Source organism: Neovison vison, chromosome 2 (assembly GCF_020171115.1).
Source record: "Neovison vison isolate M4711 chromosome 2, ASM_NN_V1, whole genome shotgun sequence".
In the NCBI taxonomy this organism is placed as follows: domain Eukaryota; kingdom Metazoa; phylum Chordata; class Mammalia; order Carnivora; family Mustelidae; genus Neogale; species Neogale vison.
The window spans coordinates 27608885-27630853 of NC_058092.1; the positions used below are offsets into that span (position 1 = coordinate 27608885).

Below are 21969 nucleotides of genomic sequence, written 5' to 3' on the forward strand. Positions count from 1 at the left end.
GTGATCTCTGTCAAATAAATAAATAAAATCCCAGCAGGGTATATCATGAAACTTAATCAGTAAATATTAAGGTTTATATGGAAAAATAAGTGACCAAGAAAAGCCAATATAATTTTAAAGAAGAGTAAAGAAGGAGGAATTGCTCTCTTTATTTTAAAATTATAACAATTAGTATTCCACACTGCTTTAAGTGCAGGGACAGACAGATCAGTGAAGCAGAATACAGAGACCAGAAATAAGCCATATGTATGTATGGAAACCTTGTAAAATGTCCGGCAGCATTTCATATCATTGAAGAAAGAGAATATTTAATAAATGGTGTTTATACAGTTTACTACATGAGAAAAATAAATTAGAACCATTCCACATCACATCCAAAATCTATTTCTAGGTGTATTTTAATCCTAAATGCGTAATGCAAAACTTTGAAATGCTTTCTTTCGAAATTCTTTTAGAAGAAAATAAGAGAATTACCTCTAATGTTGTACAAAATATAAAATGTATAAATCAGAAGATAATACTGTTAAGCTTGGCTACATCAAAATTTAAAACTTGTGTTATAAAGGTAATCATAAACAGTTAAAATGCTAGGAGAATATTTGTAGTACATACAACCAAGAGTTTTACAAAATATAAGGACAGATCAATAGTAAAACAGGTAGTTCAGAAAAGAGGAGACCCAAATGATCAATAAACACATGAAAATCAGATTCTCAAAAAAAAAAAGAAAGAAAAAAAATCAGATTCTCAAACTTATTAGGGATTAGCAAATGAAATAAGTAAATTTTCATTTCAAACCCAGCAGGTTTATAAAAATTAAAGTCTTTTTTTTTTTTTTTTTTAATATTTATTTGAGACAGAGATGATGAGAGAACATGAGCGGGAAGGATGAAGAGAAGCAGACTCCCCGCTTAGCAGGGCCTCGATCCCTGGATGTTGGGATCGTGACCTGAGCTGAAGGCAGATGCTTTACCAGTTGAGCCATTCAGGTACCCCAAAATTAGTTTTAAATCAAATGTTAGTGAGGATACAAAGTTAAAGGAACTCACACACTATCTGTAGTAATATCATTTGGTATAGCTACTTTGGAGAGCAGTTTTCAGTATCTAGAAAGGATGAAGTAAAGATTAAATTACACATATCTTAAAACCCATAATAATATGCGATAGAGATAATCTGGCATATGTGCTTGAGGCATTATTTGTTAATAGCAGAAAACTGGAAGCAGCCTAATTCCTTATCAGTGTTTCCTTGGGAGGCATTCTGAATACATAAATTGTTATAAAATATTGTGGTATACTCTATGACAGTTAAATGAGTGAACCAGATCTACACGTATCAGCACAAATTATCAAAAACAATGTTGAGGTGGTAGCAGATACTGAAAGGATAGGTTATCATTTTTGTAAATTTAAAACAGAACAAATATATATACTGAGTGCATACAGGTGCAGTAAAATTATCAAAACATAGTGGGACAAATGGACACCAATTTCAGAATAATGGTTCCCTTTAGGAAGAAAGAAGGAAGAGGAATGGAATAGATTGGTTGGCATAGAATAGATGGACCTAAGGGCTGTATGTTTCAAGAAAAATGTGGGAGTATGTTTATTTTTGTGAAATACTATGTATTTACTATCAGAAGATAGATAGCATTTTCAAAAAAGATCTGTGTTATATTAATGAAATGAAAATACAGCTTAAAAGTTGAAATGGGTTTGCTTTTTTGTTGTTGTCTTTAAGATTGTATTTATATATTAGAGCAGAGCACAAGAGAGAGTATAAGCAGGGGGATGGGGAGGAGGAGCTAACTCCCAACCCAGCAGGGAGCCCAATGTGAGGCTCAATCCCAGCACCCTAGGATCATGACCTGAGCCAAAGGCAGACATTTAACTGATTGAGCCACCTAGGCACTGTGCCTAGAGTTTTTTAATTGTTTTTAATTACTTTTTAATTGCCAGTAAAATGTAGTTGCTGCTCTGAAAAATAATGAGTGAAAATATTGCATGGCCACCTGACTTGCTTATGTTTCCTTTTTTTTTGTTTTTGTGTGATTTGATTTGTGATTGATACCAAGCATCCCTGCGCTTAGTATATTGCACTGAACAAAATAGCCCTGTTGAACTTGAAATCTACTGGAAAAGACTAGTATTGATCAATACAAATATTATGAAGGAGAAGTGCTGAGTACAATGGGAGCATATAACAGGGATCCATTCTAGTCTCAGGGTTTGAGGAACATGTTCTGAGAAAGTGACAGATTCCCTCTAGGGGAAATTGGTAGTGGAAGTAAGAATGGAAGAGTGAAGGGCACCTGGGTGGCTCAGCTGGTTAAGCAACTGCCTTGGGCTCAGGTGGTGATCCGAGAGTCCCAGGATCAAGTCCCACATCGGGCTTCCTGCTCAGCAGGGAGTTTACGTCTCCCTCTGACCTTCTCCCCTTCCATGCTCTCTCTGTGTCTCTGTTGAATAAATAAATAAAATCATTTAAAAAAAAAAAAAAAGAATGGCAGAGTGAAGAGTACTCCTAAGTGAGAGAGCAGTTTAATTCTAATTATGTGACGTAATCTTGTCTTCAAAATGATTGTTTTTTGTGGTATTTAACACTCTCCCAACTATGTAATTAGACTTAACTGTAATTTTACCAATCTAAGACTCAAAAATATTTTTCTTCGCATTTCATCATCTCTGAAATTGGGAGATGTCTTACAGTTGATGGTTTGTCACAGTTTAATTGGCAGGTTTCTTTTTTAGGATACATAAAATACTGATTTACCTTCCCATCACTGGTGTCTTAGAGTCAATGAAATGTGGAATATATATATATATATATATTTTTAAAGGTTTTATTTATTTATTTGACAGAGATCACAAGTAGGCAGAGAGACAGGCAGAGAGAGATGGAGAGGGAAGCAGGCTCCCCGCTGAGCAGAGAGCCCAATGTGGGGCTCGATCCCAGGACCCTGAGATCATGACCCGAGCCGAAGGCAGCAGCTTAACCCACTGAGCCACCCAGGCACCCCGTGGAATATATTTTTAATTTAGCCTGGATTTAAGCCAAACCCACTTGGAACTTCCATTTTATTACATTTTAAAAACCATCACAGTGAATGTGTGGTATTTATTAGTAGTAGTTCACTTAAGATACTTTTATTTACCACTCATTATATACCAGATAGAATGCTAAGCATTTTACATTAATTATCTCATATAAACTCTACCACAGTTGTATGAGTTAAGTTTAGAGAGAAAAATATCTCTATAAACTTTCTCTCTCTAAATTGACTTTCTCTTTCTAAAGGTCAAGGTAGTTTGACCTAAAGGTAGTTTTTATTTAATATTTATGTTAAATCTGTATATTTGTGAAAACTTTAGAAATAACAGAAGTAAAAGCAATGAATTACCAAAGTAATAATTAATAAAAGTTTATTGTACACGCACCAAAAGCAGTTTGCAAACTGGTAGCTTTCAAGCCAAAACATGGAATGAGTCTCAGGAACATATTGTTATAAAGCAGTTTATATAGAGAGAAGCAGTAAATGTTTATTCTTTAGTGATTGATTATAAAATTAGAATTTTCTTAAATGATAGGGAGTTGTTCAATAGTTATCTAATATCAGACTTGGGGAACAATTCTTTTGGGGGGGGTTGTCTGGTTTTTTTCCAATTTAAGTTTTGCTTATGATTTTCAGAGGCATGAGCAAGAAATGACCCAGGTCAAGTTAGTGTTGCAAGATAAGCTATATTAAGCTTTGTTTGTATGGCTAAACTGGTTTTGTCTGCTCAGGGAATTTTCAAGGCTGGTGTCCATTTGCTTTTGATTTTAACAATGTAGTATAACGTAGTAAACCTGTATTAGAATAAAGCCGTAGCTTATATTTAAGGCTCAAGGTCACATAGTTTACTTTTAAATGGTAGAGGTTAACTTCTGACTCCAAAGTTATGTCCTTAATATTCACAGCTCTATACTACATCCCTTAAGAAGCAAAATTCCTAGCAGACAGATCTCAAACTGGGGACATCTGAATTGAGAAATATTATGTTATTTTTATTTACTTACTGTGCTTTTTATTAAGAATAGCCTTCTGTAAAACATTCACTGTATTGCTCCTGGAAGAAAATGGAATATATAAATTATTGTAGAATTTAGTAATTGTAATTTATTCTGCTTTAGAGTCAAAAGTTCACCCAGAATCTGCTTCCTTTGCAAGGAAAATAGATTTCTAGTAAATATGACAATATTAGTGTTGCTTGCATCATATATTTGTCTTGAGTTTGGGTATAAGATCTCTAGGACTAAGAAATAATTTATATTATTTAAATTAGTCCTTACTCAAATTAGCAATAGATCAAAGCAGAACATTTCTTGAGGGTGTAATGAGAGTCTGATTTCAGGCAGCAGGACAGGAACTTTATCAGCATATGGTCTAGCCAGGCAAAGTAAATATATCTGTGTTGGGCTTACCCAGACTATCCTCATATTACAAAAGCAGAATAATGGCAGCAGAAATCTTGGTGATAGTCTTCATCCAATCTGTTTCTTGATTCACAGTGTTTCAGCTCATTGAGTATGCCATTCATATTTGGTACACAGCTGTCCTCTTAGAATCTCATATCACTATCCCTCTGGAGAACTTTATCTTTTTCCTTTATAGATCTTCTGTTTCCTATATCCATTTTCTCTCTGCCCCTCCTTCCTTTTTTTATTGTTCAGAAGTTTCGAGAGAAAAGGACAGAGAAGACCAGAGGGTCATAGGGGAGGGGGAAAATTGAAACAAGACAAAACCAGAGTGGGAGATAAACCATAAGAGACTTTTAATGTCAGGAAACAAACTGAGGGTTACTAGAGGGGAGAAGAGTGGGAGGGATGGTGGCCCATTTAGGTATGTATCCGTTGTCTTTTTGTTTCATTTATTTTGCTTTACCTTCTAGAAATTTCCTCAGCTTTATCTTTTAACCCTTTACTCACTTTTTTCATTTCTGCTATTATGTTCTTTTCTAGCTGCTGTTTTTTATTTCCTGAATGATGATGTACTGTAGTCTTCTTGTTTCGCAATGCAGTATTCTCTCTTAGCTCACTGAGAATGATTTATTTTGGACTTTTCTTTTTTCTGCACATGTTTATGCTTCGCCCAGACTCCTTCTGTTTTGATCTCTGTCTTCCATGTTGGAGGCTTTCTTCAGGTATACACTGTCCTTGATTACCTACACATGTTTCATTGGGAGTCTGAAACACTGACTAGATGCTCTGAATGCATCAGTGGGGCCTGTTGACTTTGAGCTTCATCATAGTGTGATTTCACTGTGCTGTTGTTAGGGGACCTGCATTTGTATCCTCGAGTCTCTTTGCTTGGCTGGTCAAGTTACACAAAGATAAGGGTCTTCTGAGCTTCTGCCTCAAGGGTAACAGTCTCACTGTCTACATTCTAGAAGCCAAATTGGACATTCTGGTTGGGAGAAGGTCTGCATTCAGCATTTAATGTTTATAGTCATTTTATCCCTTGTTTTTGGTACAGTCGTGTGCCCACTACTATGCCTGCCATGCTCCCTCCAAAGAGTGTTTCCTTTATTTTTTCCAGAGAATAAACCTCCAGATTTATGCAAGGATGACAAAGGGGTAGTTGTTCAGCAATGTGGAGTTAGGGGATCTAGGACTCCACCTGCTTCTCAAATAGCTTTCCTCTTTATTTTTTGCACCTTTCCATTCTGTCACTAGTTCAGAGGTACTTAGTGCCTCCACTTCTCATATCTTTTGAAGATTTTTGTCTTTCTTTGGTTCTTATATTTCCCAACATAGCCACCTCAGAATTTCATTTTCTTGGCTCTATTACGTCAGTTACAACCTGTCCACTTGCTTTTCGTCTTCTAAAATATTAATGGACTTCCTGTTTTCTGTTCTCCTAAGATTATCTGTCTTTCATAAAGTTCCTCACCATAGTTACAGCAGAGTTTGGGGATTGCGGAAGGAATGAAATGAGCTGCTTGTTGGTAATCTGTTGTCTTAACCCAGAATCTGTTCTTAAAGGTCAGAGGCTTTGTCTGGGTAATCTCTAAGTTTCAACCCATAAAGGAGTCCATACAGTACAGTAGATACTTAATAAATGTTTACATGAATGATTAAGTCTTGTTTAACATCTATAAAACGGTTGATAGCAAGTTTGTGATGAAAGCCTAGCTTCTTGCCACATGGATCTCTCTATAGATTTGGTTAAGTGTCCTAACAATATTGTGGGTGTCTTTCTCTGGAGCCAAGTAATCCATGATAGAGCAGTTAGAAGCTATAATGACTTTAAGGCCTAGCACTGAAAGTTACATTCTGTCATTTTCATAATATCCTGTTAGTTGCACAGATAGTTATACTTAGTGTAGGAAAGACTTACACAAAGGTGTGAATCCCACAAGGCAAGACTTACTAGGGACATATTGGAGGCTGGTTATCACACAAAGTTTCCATCTAAAGTTAAAGAACAAATCAGGGGCGCCTGGGTGGCTCAGTTGGTTAAGCAGCTGTCTTTGGCTCAGGTCATGATCCTGGAGCCTGGGATTGAGTCCAGCATCGGGCTCCCTGCTCAGCGGAGAGTCTGCTTCTCTCTCTCCCTCTGCTGCTCCTCCTGCTTATGCTCACTCACTCGCTGTCCCTGTCAGATAAATAAATCCTTAAAAAATAAATCCAAATTAAGTAGAAGATAAGAAATAATAAAGATCAGAGCAAAAATTACTTAAATAGAAAATAGTACAGAAAATGCATGAAGCCCCTTGGTTCTTTTGATAAAATTAATAAAATCCTAGCAAGACTAATGAAGAAAAATAGAAAAAAAAGATTATTGGCATGAAGAATGAAAGCAAGGGTATCACTAAAGATCCTTCAGAATTGAAAGGTTAATAAGGAAATGTTATGAACTTTATACCATTAATTTGATAACTTAAACAGAACTTTATAGAAATTGATTTGGAAGAGTAATCTGAATAGCTCTTTATTAAGTTCATTATCCCTTGAAAACTCCAGTGATTTAACTGGTGGATTTTATCTAACATTCAAAGAAAAATAGTACCAATCTTTCACAAATTCAGAAAATAGTGGAGGAAAGACTTTCCAACTCATTTTATGAGGCTAGTGTACCTGTGATACAGACACTTGACAAAAACAGTATAATCCTCTCAATAGACAGAAAAATAATTTGACACATTTTTAACATCCTCCTGATAAAAATTTGCAGTGAACTAGCAATAAAAGGAAACTTCAACTTGATAAAAGCATGTAGAAAAACATAATGGGCATCATTATAAAAAGTAAAAATGTTTAATGCTTTTGCTCTTAAGATAAAAAACAAGTCAAAGATACTTGGTTTTCACTGCTTGATTCAACATTGTGCTAGAGGTCCAAACTAATGCAGTAAGGCTAGAATAATAAAGACATAATATTGTAAAGGAAGAAATAAAACTGCCCCTGTTTGCAGGAGACATAATTCCTTATGTAAAAAATCCTATTGAATCTATCCCAAAAAAACTCTACTGGAATTAATAGATGAATTTAGCAAGGACACAGGATACTAATAGCATGTACAAAAATCAGTGTAAGCAGTATAATAGGAAATAATACCAGCATTTACCAATTAGAAAAATAAAAATACCATTTATAATAATACCGAAAAATGTAACATTTAGGAATAGATCTAAAAAAAGATGTGTAAGGCTTCTATACTGAAAGCTACAGAGCTTTCCTGAGAAAGACAAGGAAGATATAAATAAAGATAACCATGTTCTTAGACCAGAACACTCAAATTGTTAAGATGTCCATTCTTCCATGGCACCTGGGTGGCTCAGTGGGTTAAACCTCTGCCTTCGGCTCAGGTCATGATTTCAGGGTTTTGGGATGGAGTCCCGAGTCGGGCTCTGCTCAGCGGGGAGCCTGCTTCCCCATCTCTCTCTGCCTGCCTTTCTGCCTACTTGTGATATCTCTCTCTCTCTCTCTCTCTCTCTCTCTCTGTCAAATAAATAAATAAATAAAATCTTAAAAAAAAGATGTCCATTCTTCCATAAGGCTCCTGGGTGGGTCAGTCAGTTGAGCGTCCAACTCTTGGTTTCCACTGGAGTCATGATCTCTGGGTCCTGGGATCAAGCCCTGCCTGGGACTTTGCACTCCACTGGGAGTCTGCTTGGGGATTTCTCTCCCCCTCCCCCTTTCCCTGCTCACACACTAGTGTTTTCTCTCTCTCTCTCTCTCTCTCTCTATTTCCCCCTCCCCCGCTCTCCCTCTCTCCCTCCTTAGAACAGATGAATAAATCTTTTTTTTTAAAGTTTCCATTCTCCCCAAATTGATCTGTAGACTCAACACAGCCCCTATGATAATTTCATCAGATTTCTTTTTAAATATGAGTTGATATTCTGAGTGTTCATAAGATTTATATGGAAATACAGAGAACCTAGAAGAGCCAAAAACATTTTGAAGAAGCACAAAGTGGGAAGATTTATTACTACCTGGCTTTAAAGATATGCTATAAAGCTATAGTAATCAAAACTGTGATGTTGGAGTAAAGGTAGCCATGTAAATCGGGTTACAATAACTTGATATTACTCGATATATAGTAATAACTACAGATACTTGATCTTTTTTTTCCTGAGATACTTGATCTTAGATCATCACAGGCTGAGAAGCAATTAGAATAGATACAGAAGTAGGCCCACTCATGCGGTTGCTTGATTTTTTTTTTAAAGATTTTATTTATTTATTTGACAGATAGAGATCACAAGTAGGCAGATAGGCAGGCAGAGAGAGAGAGGAGGAGGAAGCAGGCTCCCTGCTGAGCAGAGAGCCCAATGCGATGCGGGGCCTGATCCCAGGACTCTGGGATCATGACCTGAGCCGAAGACAGAGGCTTTAACCAACTGAGCCACCCAGGCACCCTGGTTGAGTAATATTTGACAGAGGGGACAATATAATTCAGTGAAGATAGGATAGTCTTAATAAATGATACAAGAACAACTGGATATGGGTATAAAAAAGTAAACATAACCCCTACTTGATACCATACTCAAGAATTGATTCTAGATATATCACAGGCCAAAACATAAAGCTAAAACTGGGAAATTTCTAAGAAAATAGGAAAAGTATTCATGTCCTTGGAGTGAAAGAGTTTTGTTTTTTGTTTGTTTGTTTTTTTTTTAAAGAGTTCTTGATGTACTGGAAACCCCCTTTAAGTGTTCTTCAGAACACTTAAGCAACTACTGGGAGAAAACATTTACAAAACATATATCTAAACAAAAGATTTATGTCTAGAATATGTGAAAAACTTATACCAGACAATTTTAAAAAGTGGTCAAAGGCAGACACTTCACAAAAGGTGTAAGTGAATGGCAGATAAACACTTGAGAAGATGCTAAAACATCATTGCTCATCTGAAAAATGCAAATAACCCCGACGAGCTATCAACTTCACACCCAGTACATTGGCTAAATTAAGAAGACTGGCAATACTAATGTTGGCAAAGATGTGGAACAACTGGAAATGGTAGGAGTGTAAATTGTACAACCACTTGGAAAAATATTTTGGCGCAGTCTTTTCAAATTAACCATGTCCTTTTGCCTTATGACCCACCAGTTTTATTCCTAGGCCTTTCCCCAAAACAAATGAAAAAAGTCCTACAAAGATTTGTGTATGTATTTTTGCTTGATCATAATAACTAGAAACTGGTAACAACCCAAATATCTAAAAACAAGAATGGAGAAACAAATTGTGATCTGTGCATATAATGAAATACTACCCAGCAGGGCGCCTGGGTGGCTCAGTTGTTAAGCATCTGCCTTGATCTCAGGTAATGATCCCAGGGTCCTGTGATCAAGCCCTGCCTCAGGCTCCTTGTTCAACGGGAAGCCTGCTTCTCTCTCTCCCACTCCCCCTGCTTGTGTTCCCTCTCTCACTGTGTCTTCTATAAATAGGTAAAATCTTTAAAAAAAAAAAAAAAATAGAAAAGAAGGGGCGCCTGGGTGGCTCAGTGGGTTAAAGCCTCTGCCTTCGGCTCAGGTCATGATCCCGGGGTCCTGGGATTGAGCCCCACATTGGGCTTTCTGATTGGCAGGGAGCCTGCTTCCCCCTTTCCCTCTGCCTGCCTCTCCCTCTGCCTGCCTCTCTGCCTACTTGTGATATCTGTCAAATAAATAAATAAAATCTTAAAAAAAAAAAATAGAAAAGAAATACTACCCAGCAATTAGAACTAACTACTGGAGCACCTGGTTGACAAGTCAGTTAAGCATCTGACTCTTGATCTCAGCTAAGGTCTTGATCTCAGGGTAGTGAGATCAAGCCCCACATTGCGCTCCACCCTGGGCATGGAGCGTAACTTTTTAAAAAGAGAACTAGAGGCGCCTGGGGGGCTCAGTGGGTTAAGCTTCTGCCTTTGGCTCAGGTCATGATCTCAGGGTCCTGGGAATGAGCCCCGCGTTGGGCGCTCTGCTCAGCAGGGTCTCCCCCCTCTGCCTGTCTGCCTTCTTGTGATCTGTCAAATAAATAAAATTTTTAAAAAAGAGAACTACTAATTTATACGATAGTTTGAATCTCAACTAATTAAAATGGGCAAAAGAAGCCAAACTCAAAATGGTATATACAGTGTCATTCCATTTATGTAAAATCCTGGATCCAGTTAATCTATTATGAAAGAAATCTGATGTGTCTTTACCTGAGGCAAATGTGGAAGGAACTTACTACATAGGGGCAAGAAGGTACTTTCTGGGATGATGGGAATAATCATTCTTGATTGTGGTGATAATAGCATAAATGTATACATTGGTCAAAATCATTTGAACTTTACACTTAAAGCTCATTTTATTGTATGTAAGACTGAAAATCCTTTTTTAAAAGTAATATATCCCTACCTAACTCACCAGAAAGGCTAAAATTTATGCCTGGCAGTACCAGCAGTTAGAATTTAGCACAAAAATGATATACACTGCTTATGAGAGGGTCAGTTGTTAAAACTACTTTGGAAGAGTTTGGCATTATCTGGGAAAATTAAAGATACATATCCTTCATGGGTCAGCAATTTTACTTTTAGGTGGAGCCTTTTCCACTAAAGAAATTTTTATGTGTATGTGCATCAAAAAAGACCAACTATAGGAATGTTCATAACATTCTAGTAACAAAAAAGAAAGTACCAACACAGATGTCCATATGTTATAGTAGTAAATTACGTAGTTTACTTCTATCTATCTAATTCTTTAGAGTGGGGGGAGAGGGAAAGAATCCCAAGCCGACTTCATTTACAGCACAGAGCCTGAGCTAAGGCTCAGTCTCAACAACCCTGAGATCATGACCTGAGCTGAAATCCAGAGTTGGGCACTCAATTGAGCCACCCAGGCACCCCAATAAACTTTATTTCTTTACCACAGTATTAGAGAAGTGAAAATGAAGAAACTTTACATTATTATAGATGAGCTAGAGACAGTCCTTAACAACAGCCTCAAAAGATTACATGCTTTGTATTTCTAGTTACATAAAGTTTAAGAACTAGGAAAACTAAAACTATTTAGGAATCTGTATTTACGTTGTAAATTTAAAGAAGAAGTGATTACCATAAAAGCCAAGACTTCGGTTACTTTGAAGGAGGAGGGAAGTTAGGATTGAGAAGGGGTTAGGGAAGAGGTTTCTAAGATACAGGCAATATTTAGTTGTTGATCCAGTTTTGGTTTTCTAGGTATTTACTGCATAATAATTTAAGTGACACATATATGTTTTACATACTTTACTAAATATGTGGTATTTAACATTAAAAATAGAAAAAATCTTTATCAATATCTCCTGAGTACTATGTTAATAATATTTTGCTAAGTGATAATAGGAAATGCAAGGATGTTTAACATGGCATCCTAAGTGCTCACTAATTATAACCATATAAGGCATTGTGTAATGAGTAGTCTTAAGTTCTGTTATCATACTTTCAGAGCCATAGGAGTAAGCCTATAAAATTGAGGCAGAGAACATCCATACCATGTAACCTCTCAGGAGGTAGGAGGTGTACATAAAAAAAAATTGTGCTTATGTTTGTACCAGCTCCCATGTTAATTTCTGCTCTATTTTAAACTATTCATTTGTCCTTGGTTTCATTTGGTAGTCTAGTTATTTTAAATATGGCAAATATCTGTTACTTTCTTCTTCATAACTGTTATTTTCTGCCATGTCTTTTGAAATAGTAAAACACAAATTTAAGAATTCTAATCTCTTCTTCATGGAACACTCGCCCGTAAAACCTCTTCAGGAAGTTAGTTTACATCACAAAATGACTTTGCCTGGAATTAAGACCAGTTGATCAGTGAACAAATGACATGAGTAGACAGTTCTCTGTTGAGCTGCTGTCATGTTCTGAATACAAGTTCTTACTTTGCATTGAATCTCTACCTTAATGTTATGAGTAGTAGGTATTCTTCCAATTTTACAGATGAACAAATAGAAATTCAGAGAAATAATTAGTATTACACCTAGGATCAAAATCTATTTTATTTTAAATCCTGTCCTTTTTTTATTATTCTAACACTGCTACCCATGAAAAGAAGAAAATTAACTTTGTTAAAAAACAAACATGCAGGACGCCTGGGTGGCTCAGTGGGTTAAGCCGCTGCCTTCGGCTCAGGTCATGATCTCGGGGTCCTGGGATCGAGTCCCACATCAAGCTCTCTGCTCAGCGGGGAGCCTGCTTCCCTCTCTCTCTCTCTCTCTGCCTGCCTCTCTGTCTACTTGTGATCTCTCTCTGTCAAATAAATAAATAAAATATTTTTTAAAAACATGCAACAAACAATAAGAAATTAAAGGATGTATTTCCAACAACAAAAATTCTATCATTTATTAATCTGTTAAAAGATACATGATAGTTAATAGAGTGTATTATAAAACCTTAATGGAATTTAAATGACCTTAATTCTGAGATCTGTGTTGATAAATCAAAAGTCTATCCCACCGGTATTCTATACATAGTCTCTTTTTATGAATTTTTTTTCCTTAGTTGTAGATTATGCATATTTAGTACTGGCAGTCTAAGTAGTAGATAATACCTCCTTTTCCACCAAAGCCCTCTCAGTAATACCTGTATTTTATTTCTCAGTTTTATTTATCTGAATAACCTGCCTAATCAATTTTAATTATATGCATATACTACAAATTTACCCATTCTACTAACCGATATTTTGGTGGTTTCCATTCTTTTTACTATTAAAAACAATCGTAAATAAGCATTCTTACTCCCCTGTCCTTTTGCAAATAGGGAATCTAGAGTGTATTTCAATATAGTGGAACTGCTGGACTAAAAATTAAGCATATGTTCAAATTTATTATATGTTACTCTTTGCTCTTCTAACTGATTGTACCACTTTATATCCCTTAGGAGCTTTCATTCTTCCATTGGCTTGTTGTCAGTTTGTGTTCTAGGTCTTCAAATTCTTTGCCTATCTTGAATGGTGTAAAATGATAGGTCAGCATTGTTATGTGTATTTCATTAACTACACATAAGATAATTCATGAAAACTTAGACATTTTGACATTTAGATTTCTCTTTTATGAAATGCCAGCTGATGTCATTTGCCACTTTTATTGTTTTATCTTGATTGTAGGAACTCATTACATATTCTCAAAACTATTTGTTAAAGATACAACACATGTCCTCTACCAATCTATAGCCTGGGGTTTGATTGTTTTTGTTTTGCTTTGTTTGTGGGTTTCTTAGTTTTCTTTCATCGTTTGTTTTCTTACAGTTTTTTACAGTTAATGTATTTTAAGAAATTCTTATACTTTCAGTTGTTTGTAATTTTTGTATCTTGTTTAAGAAATTCTTCCTTAGCTCTAACATCATAAAGATATTCTGTATTTTCTTCTAAATGTTTATTTTTCTTTTCATATTTAGTTCTCTGAATAGGAATTTATAAATGGTATGAGGTAGGCATTCAAGTCTGATCTGCTGCTGTGAATCTGTCCTCACTGTCTCTTGACTTCAATAGGATTATAACAAATCTTGATGAATGGTAGGACAGACCTTAGTCTTAAAAATTGTCTTGATTATTCTTGTTTTGCTGCGTTTTCATGTTAATTTTAGGATTTTCTCCTTAATTTCCAGAGGTTAAGGGGGTTTATATCCTGTCAGTATTTTGATTGAAATTGCTTTCAATTTACAGATTAACTTGGGAATAATTTACATGAATAGGGTATATTGCTCCATTTTTAAAATCTTCTGTAATATCTTCCATTAGTAAAGATACCTATTACTTCTTCCCCCAAAAGATACCTATTACTTCTCTAGGTCTTATACATATTTTATTTGAATTTCATCCCAAGTCCTACTGTTTTTTTGTTTTAATTTTAACTTGTATTTTTTTGAATTACATTTTAAGCTGATTGCCAATATATACAAGAATGTAACTTATTTTCATATAGTGATCTTTTTTTAAAAAAAATATTTTATTATTTATTTGACAGACAGAAATCACAAGCAGGCAGAGGGGCAGGCAGAGAGAGAGAGAGGAGGAAGCAGGCTCCTTGCTGAGCAGAGAGCCGGTCACAGGGTTTGATCCCAGACCCTGACTGAGATCATGACCTGAGCCGAAGGCAGAGGCTTTAACCCGCTGAGCCACCCAGGCACCCCTCATATAGTGATCTTAAGTCTAGCAACCTTGCTGACCTCTCATTAATTCTCTGATTTGTCTTTAGATTTTATTGGGTTTTCTGTGTAGATAGTCATATTGTCAAGAATAATTTTTCCCTTCCTAGTGTTTTTACCTTTTATTTCCTAACTTGCACTACTGCACTAGCTAGAACTCCCTAATAAATGAAGTTGAATTTACCATAGTTTTGTTTTGTTTTTAAGATTTTATTTATTTGTCAGAGATAGAGCACGCACGAGCAGGGGGAGTGGCAGGCAGAGGGAGGGGTAGGCTCCCTGCTCAGCAGGGAGCTAGATGCAAGGCTCAATCCCAGGACCCCAGTCATAACCTGAGCTGAAGGCAGAGGCTTTAACCCACTGAGCCAACCAGGCGCCCCTTATCATAGATTTTTGATAGATAGATAACTTTTCTCTTTTCCGGTCCTGATACAGTATAAGTATTAGGTATGGCATTGAATTTTATTTAATGCTTTTTTAGTGCCATCATTTATAGAAATGGTTATATGCTTACTTCCTGTAATACATTAATGGGGTTTGTTTTGTTAATAGATTTTTTAAACTGTTAAACATAAACATTTCTTTTCTTTTTTTTTTTTTTAAGATTATTTATTTATTTGACAGAGATCACAAGTAACCAGAAAGGCAGGCAGAGAGAGAGAAAGAGAGAGAGAGGAGGAAGCAGACTCCCCGCCGAGCAAAGAGCCCGATGTGGGGATCGATCCCAGGACCCTGAGATCATGCCCTGAGCCGAAGGCACAGGCTTTAACCCACTGAGCCACCCAGGCGCCCCTAAACATTTCTTTTCAATTAAACTAGCTTATTTTTGAGAGGGCAAGAAGGAATAGTGCATAAATGTATAGGTTTATAAAATGTTAAGGATTCAGCAGAGAGAAGCTGATCTTTGCTCATTGAAATTCACTCCTAATTCAGCTGTACTCACTGATTTCAACCCATCTTTTAGAACTTTTTTTCTTAACTAACTTTAATTTTCATCTGAAATGCCCACATTTCTATAGAGAAGATAATAAACAGTAAAATGATAAGCACAGTGGTATAAACAGTAGGGGAAAATAATTGAAGAATGTTAAAAAAGATAATGTTTGTTTAGTTGCAGTTCAGTGATATAAGACACATTAGTTGTGAACACTAGTATTATAGCAGTTTAGTGAAGAAAATTTACCTGAAGGATTAAAGGAAAGGCAAATAAGCATGTTACTTACCATATTTTTATTTTCCTTTACCTATATACTTTTTTTTTTTAAGATTTTATTTATTTATTTGACAGAGGCAGTGAGAGAGAGAACACAGCAGGTGGGGTGGGAGAAAGAGAAAGCAGGCTTCCTGCTAAGCAGGGAGCCCAATATGAGGCTCGATCCCAGGACCTTGGGATCATGATCTGAGCCGAAGGCAGATGCTTAACAACTGAGCCACCCAGGCACCCCTACCTATTTACTTCTAAAAAAATTAACCCAGAAGCAGTATGTGCTTATTTGATAGGTATCCTGTCAACTTTTTTTAATACATGAAAATATTCTCACATTTTTAATAGAATAATGTATACATTTTTTTAAAAGATGTATTTATTTGAAAGAGAGAGAGTGAGCCTGCAGTGGGGAGAGATAGAGGGAGAAAGAAGCTCAAGCAGACTCCTCTGCTGAGCATGGAACCAATGTGGGGCTTGATCTTACCTCACCGGGATCACAACCTGAGCCAAAAGCCAGAGTTGGATACTTAACTGACTGTGCCTCCCAGGTGCCCCTAATGTATACATTTTTGAAACCACTATGGATTTGAATATGATATCTAGAATGCAAATACAGTCTGTGGCGCCTGGCTGGGTCAGTTGGAAGAGCATGTAGCTTTTGATCCCAGGATGTTGAGTTCGAGCCCCACTTTGGGTGTAGAGATTACTTGAATAAAACTTAAAAAATAGAATGCTAATATAATCTTATTGGTCTCTCTTTTTTTTATTAGTTAGAAATTTCTATTGTTTATCTGGATAGAAGTTTAGCAATGAGTACTGTTTTCTCTTAAATCTTACCTATAGAAGTACTCAAGGGTGTGTACATATACAGACACACACACAGACAAATAAAATATATATAAGGGCATCCATTGGAAAATTTTTTGCAATATTAAGAACCAATTTAATGATCCATCATTAGGGACATGAAATACATTCATGTAATGAGATATCCTGTAAGTGTGAAAAAAAATGATGTGGTTTCATACCATAAATTTATCTGCAAGATCTATAATGAGAAAAAAAAATAAAAGCCCAGAATAGTGTTCCTAGTATTTTACCATTTCTGTTCTTTTTTATTAAGAGGAAAAGGGAGTATATATTCACTTAATTATCATGCACCAATACTGTGGAATAATATGAGGCCATTAAAAAATGTACTGACGTGGAAAGATCTCTAAGATATACTGTATATTTAAAAAATAATAAAACGCGTCATGGAACATTTATTATCTGATTTCATGTCAAAAGAAAGTTGCATGATGTGTTGGAGAGGATGTGGAGAAAGGGGAACCCTCTTACACTGTTGGTGGGAATGCAAGTTGGTGCAGCCTCTTTGGAGAACAGTGTGGAGATTCCTCAAGAAATTAAAAATAGAGCTTCCCTATGACCCTGCAATTGCACTCCTGGGTATTTACCCCAAAGACACAGATGTCGTGAAAAGAAGGGCCATCTGTACCCCAATGTTTATAGCAGCAATGGCCACAGTCGCCAAACTATGGAAAGAACCAAGATGCCCTTCAACGGATGAATGGATAAGGAAGATGTGGTCCATATACACTATGGAGTATTATGCCTCCATCAGAAAAGATGAATACCCAACTTTTGTAGCAATATGGACGGGACTGGAAGAGATTATGCTGAGTGAAATAAGTCAAGCAGAGAGAGTCAATTATCATATGGTTTCACTTATTTGTGGAGCATAACAAATAGCATGGAGGACAAGGGGTGTTAGAGAGGAGTAGGGAATTTGGGTAAATTGGAAGGGGAGGTGAACCATGAGAGACTATGGACTCTGAAAAACAATCTGAGGGGTTTGAAGTGGCGGGGGGGGTGGGAGGTTGGGGTACCAGGTGGTGGGTATTGTAGAGGGCACGGCTTGCATGGAGCACTGGGTGTGGTGAAAGAATAATGAATACTGTTTTTCTGAAAATAAATAAATTGGAAAAAAAAAAGTTGCATGGGGGCATCTGGGTGGCTCAGTCACAGAGCATGCAACTCTTGATCTCAGGGTCATGAGTTCAAGCCTCAGGTTGGGTAGAGCGCTTACTTAATTTAAAAAGAAAAAAAATTCATGTACATTATTATCTTTTGCCTATCAAAATAAAACAGGATATATACATAACTACTAATAATGGTTCTTTTTTTATTTTATTTTTAATATTTTTATTTATTTATTTGACACAGAGAGATCACAAGTAGGCAGAGAGGCAGGCAGAGAGAGAGGGGAAGGCAGGCTTCCTGCAGAGCAGAGAGCCCGATGTGGGCCTCCATCCCAGGACCCTGGGATCATGACCTGAGCCGAAGGCAGAGGCTTAACCCACTGAGCCACCCACGTGCCCTCTTTTTCTTTTTAGTAAGGATTTATTTATTTATTGGAAAGAGAGAGGGGGGGTGAGCACAAGCAGGGGGAGGGGCAGAGGGAGAAACAGACTCCATGCTGAGCAGGGAGCCCAATTCATGGCTGAATCCCAGGACCCTGGGATCATGACCTGAGCTAAAGGCTGATGCCTAACCGACTGAGCCACCCAGGCACCCCCTAATAATGGTTATTTTTTTTTTTTTAAGATTTCGTTTATTTATTTGACAGATTGAGATCACAGGTAGGCAGAGAGGCAGGCAGAGAGAGAGGAAGGGAAGCAGACTCCCTGCTGAGGAGAGAGCCCGATGCGGGGCTCCATCCAAAGACTTTGATATCATGACCTGGGCCAAAGGCAGAGGTTTTAACCTACTGAGCCACTCAGGTGCCCCAATAATGGTTATTTCTTAAAGATACTTGGAGAGGGGGAAGTTGAGTTGGGAGGAAATCTTTATTCTGTATATCTGCATTTTTTATGAGGAGACATCATTCATATAGTCTGGAGTAAAGGAAAAAGTACTATATGCTCACTATAATAATGAAGATACAAAATTAAAAAGAAAATAACATGCATAATAGCTTTACCACCCACATATATCCTGAGGTAACTACTGTTAAAGCCTTGATAAACATCCTCCCAGAGGTGAGGGACATTTTGTGGAGGACATTTAAACCTTAAACCAGGGAGAGGGAGGGGCGCCTGGATGGCTCAGTGGGTTAAGCCGCTCCTTCGGCTCAGGTCATGATCTCAGGGTCCTGGGATCGAGTCCTGCATCGGGCTCTCTGCTCAGCAGGGAGCCTGCTTCCATCTCTCTCTCTCTGCCTGCCTCTCCATCTACTTGTGATTTCTCTCTGTCAAATAAATAAATAAAATCTTTAACCCACTGAGCCACCCAGGCGCCCCTAAATAAAATCTTTAAAAAAAAAAAAAAAAAAAACACAAGGAGAGGGAAAGAAAGAGCACCACATAAAATGTTTATACTTAGGAGCAAAAGACTTTTTTTTTTAAAGCAGAAAAATAATGTGATAGTGTGTAGCTTCTTGTCTGTTTTGGTTTTGATTTTCACTGTATCCCGGGTACCTTTATGGCACATAATAGCCCCCCAGTTAAGTATGTGTTTAAGAAATGAGCGATGGGGATGCCTGGGTGGCTCCATTGGTTGAGCAGCTGCCTTCGGCTCAGGTCATGATCCCAGTGTCCTGGGATCGAGTCCCACATCAGGCTTCTTGCTCAGTGGGGAGCCTGCTCCTCCCTCTGCCTCTGCCTGTGGACTCTATCTGCCTGAGCGCGCTCTCTCGCTCTCTTTCTCTAACAAATAAAATCTTAAAAAAAAAAAAAAAAGAAAGAAAGAAATGAATGATGGTGTTCTACTAACCATTGGTGAAGCTCTTCCAGTTCTGAAGCCCACGATTAATAAATTGTGGTGGTTGGGGCGCCTGGGTGGCTCAGTCAGTTAAGCGGCTGCCTTCGGCTCGGGTCACGGTCCTGGAGTCCTGGGATCAAGCCCCGCATCGGGCTCCCTGCTCAGCGGGAAGCCTGCTTCTCCCTCTTCCTCTTCCTGTGCTGTGTTCTCTCTCGGTGTATCCCTGTCAAATAAATAAATAAAATCTTAAAAAAAAAATTAAAAAAAAATAAATTGTGGTGGTTGACTATTAGAGAACCAGACAGCTAGATGACATTGGGCAGTTACTCTTTATTTATTACTTCCTGTAGTTCAGATTAGGACCAACAACATGTAATACCACTGTCTTCTCACATCTGTACAAGACAGGGAAAGCTTTCACTAGAATAGATTAAGCCAGGGTGGCATAGAAAGCTTTAAGAAACAATATCTAACTTTTTCATCTTAAGGGCTCTGGCGTTTGTCCCCTTACAAGGCCTTGTCTCATACTTCTCTGGGTATATGTAGCAGAGAATGGCATTATTCACTTACCCATGAAGAAAGCTAGATTATAAAAACTGTAGGACTTGGCTTTTCTTGTGTCTTCCAGTCAGACAGCCATTAAATTGAAACTGCTCAATTCAGTAGTGCTTTTTTATATATGTAAGTATGCATAAAGAATAATTATAATTCTATAATTAGTTAATTATCATGGAAACTGAATGCAATTTTCTGAATTTTCTTATGGAAACATTAACTCATACTATTTCTTGTTTTTCTTTTTAGTTTCTGCCACTGCCTTCTACAAAGCACAACCTGTAATTCAGTTCATGTGTGAAGTTCTTGACATTCATAATATTGATGAGCAGCCAAGACCTCTGACTGATTCTCATCGGGTAAAATTCACCAAAGAGATAAAAGGTGAAATAATTAGCATTTGGAACAACTTAACAATAAAATGCATGAATGTAACAAACTTTTATTGAAAAAAAATTTTTTAAAGTCTATCCATGTAACATCATCTGTGAAAATATAGATTATAAAATGTTACATTAAATTCATTGCCATTACATCTTAGTGTTTGAATGAAAGAAGTGCCAAGTAATGAAATTAATATTGATACCAGCTAATTTTTCATTAATACTTTCTGTTAGTAACCAAAGGTGTAAGAAGACTATCTCATGGGAAAATGTTTCTATAATACTGTTAAAGGTTACTCCAAAAACATTGTTATATCAGAGCTGGGGTCATTGTTTTAACATATTCTAAAATAGTGACTTCCTTATTTTTCTGAAACGATTGAATATTTTATTCCTTTGAAACTTTATGGATACAGGGCTAGCCTGTTTCATGTGTTATTTTGGAGTTGGAACTTCGTTGTTTTGTGTACATTATATAGTTATTCATTGACATTGCCTATTTTAAATAGTAGCTAAGATCTGTACAGTGGTGTTGCATCCTATGTATATTTTACTAACATAAATTCATCTCTACATAGTCTTCTAGAGAGAAAAGGAAAAATACTTTAATAGTGTTCTAAAATTTGTATTGTTTTTTTCATCTTTAAATGTACATTTCTATATACATTTAAATATACATTTACCATTTCATATGCAAACCCATAAATACTGTACTTTATCAGTAATTTAAGGAATTTTTCAAGAGTAATTTTGATTGTATAAAATTCTTGTCTTGTTCAGAGCTTAGGACCTATTCCTCAAGTAAGATGTGACTCCACTGTATTTAGTTCTTTATTTAGGCATGAAGAAGAATTAGATATTCTCTAATTAGAATAAATAGTATAAATTCTGTTTATAAAAATGTCAAATCTTAAATAGTCAGAAATAGTTATTTTTTTATTTAAGATTTTAACTGTTGCAGATAATTTTCAGCTTCTGGTTTGAATGAAACATTGAAGTTTGTTCACTGAACATCTTTCAGTTCCCCGAATCAGTTAGAATAGCTCAGTGCATCCTGCTTGCTCCAATAATCATTCATTCAATACCTAGGAGAGAGATAGTCATTGTTAGTGAAACATTTAAAAGGAAAATCCTTCCTGCTTTGAAAATGAGCATCCATTTATCTAAAGTTACTTAAATGCCAAAATAATAAAGTGTTATATATAGTGTATTGCAACCATACCATTGTCCTTTCATAATCTGTATTAACTGCACAGTTAGCATTGTCAAGAGGTTAGTGCATTACCCACCATTAATGTGTGATCATCAAAATGCCATGGTTTCCAGTGGAGTTGCTGCTTAGTTACCACCTCTGATATCATGAAGTCACTTACATTATTTTGCGGTAACTATGCAATCAACTCATATCACCACTCTATCACAGAAAATAC

General features: G+C 36.6%; 1 protein-coding gene across 5 annotated transcripts in view; it reads left to right on the forward strand.

The window, feature by feature from the left end:
* Positions 1-21969, forward strand: part of AGO3 (argonaute RISC catalytic component 3) — a 129578-nt gene that overhangs the window by 65531 nt on the left and 42078 nt on the right. For all 5 annotated transcript variants that reach the window (XM_044237792.1, XM_044237793.1, XM_044237796.1 and 2 more), the window contains one exon: positions 20406-20540. In XM_044237792.1, coding sequence (XP_044093727.1) covers positions 20406-20540 — 135 coding nt within the window. The remainder of the gene's footprint in view (positions 1-20405; positions 20541-21969) is intronic.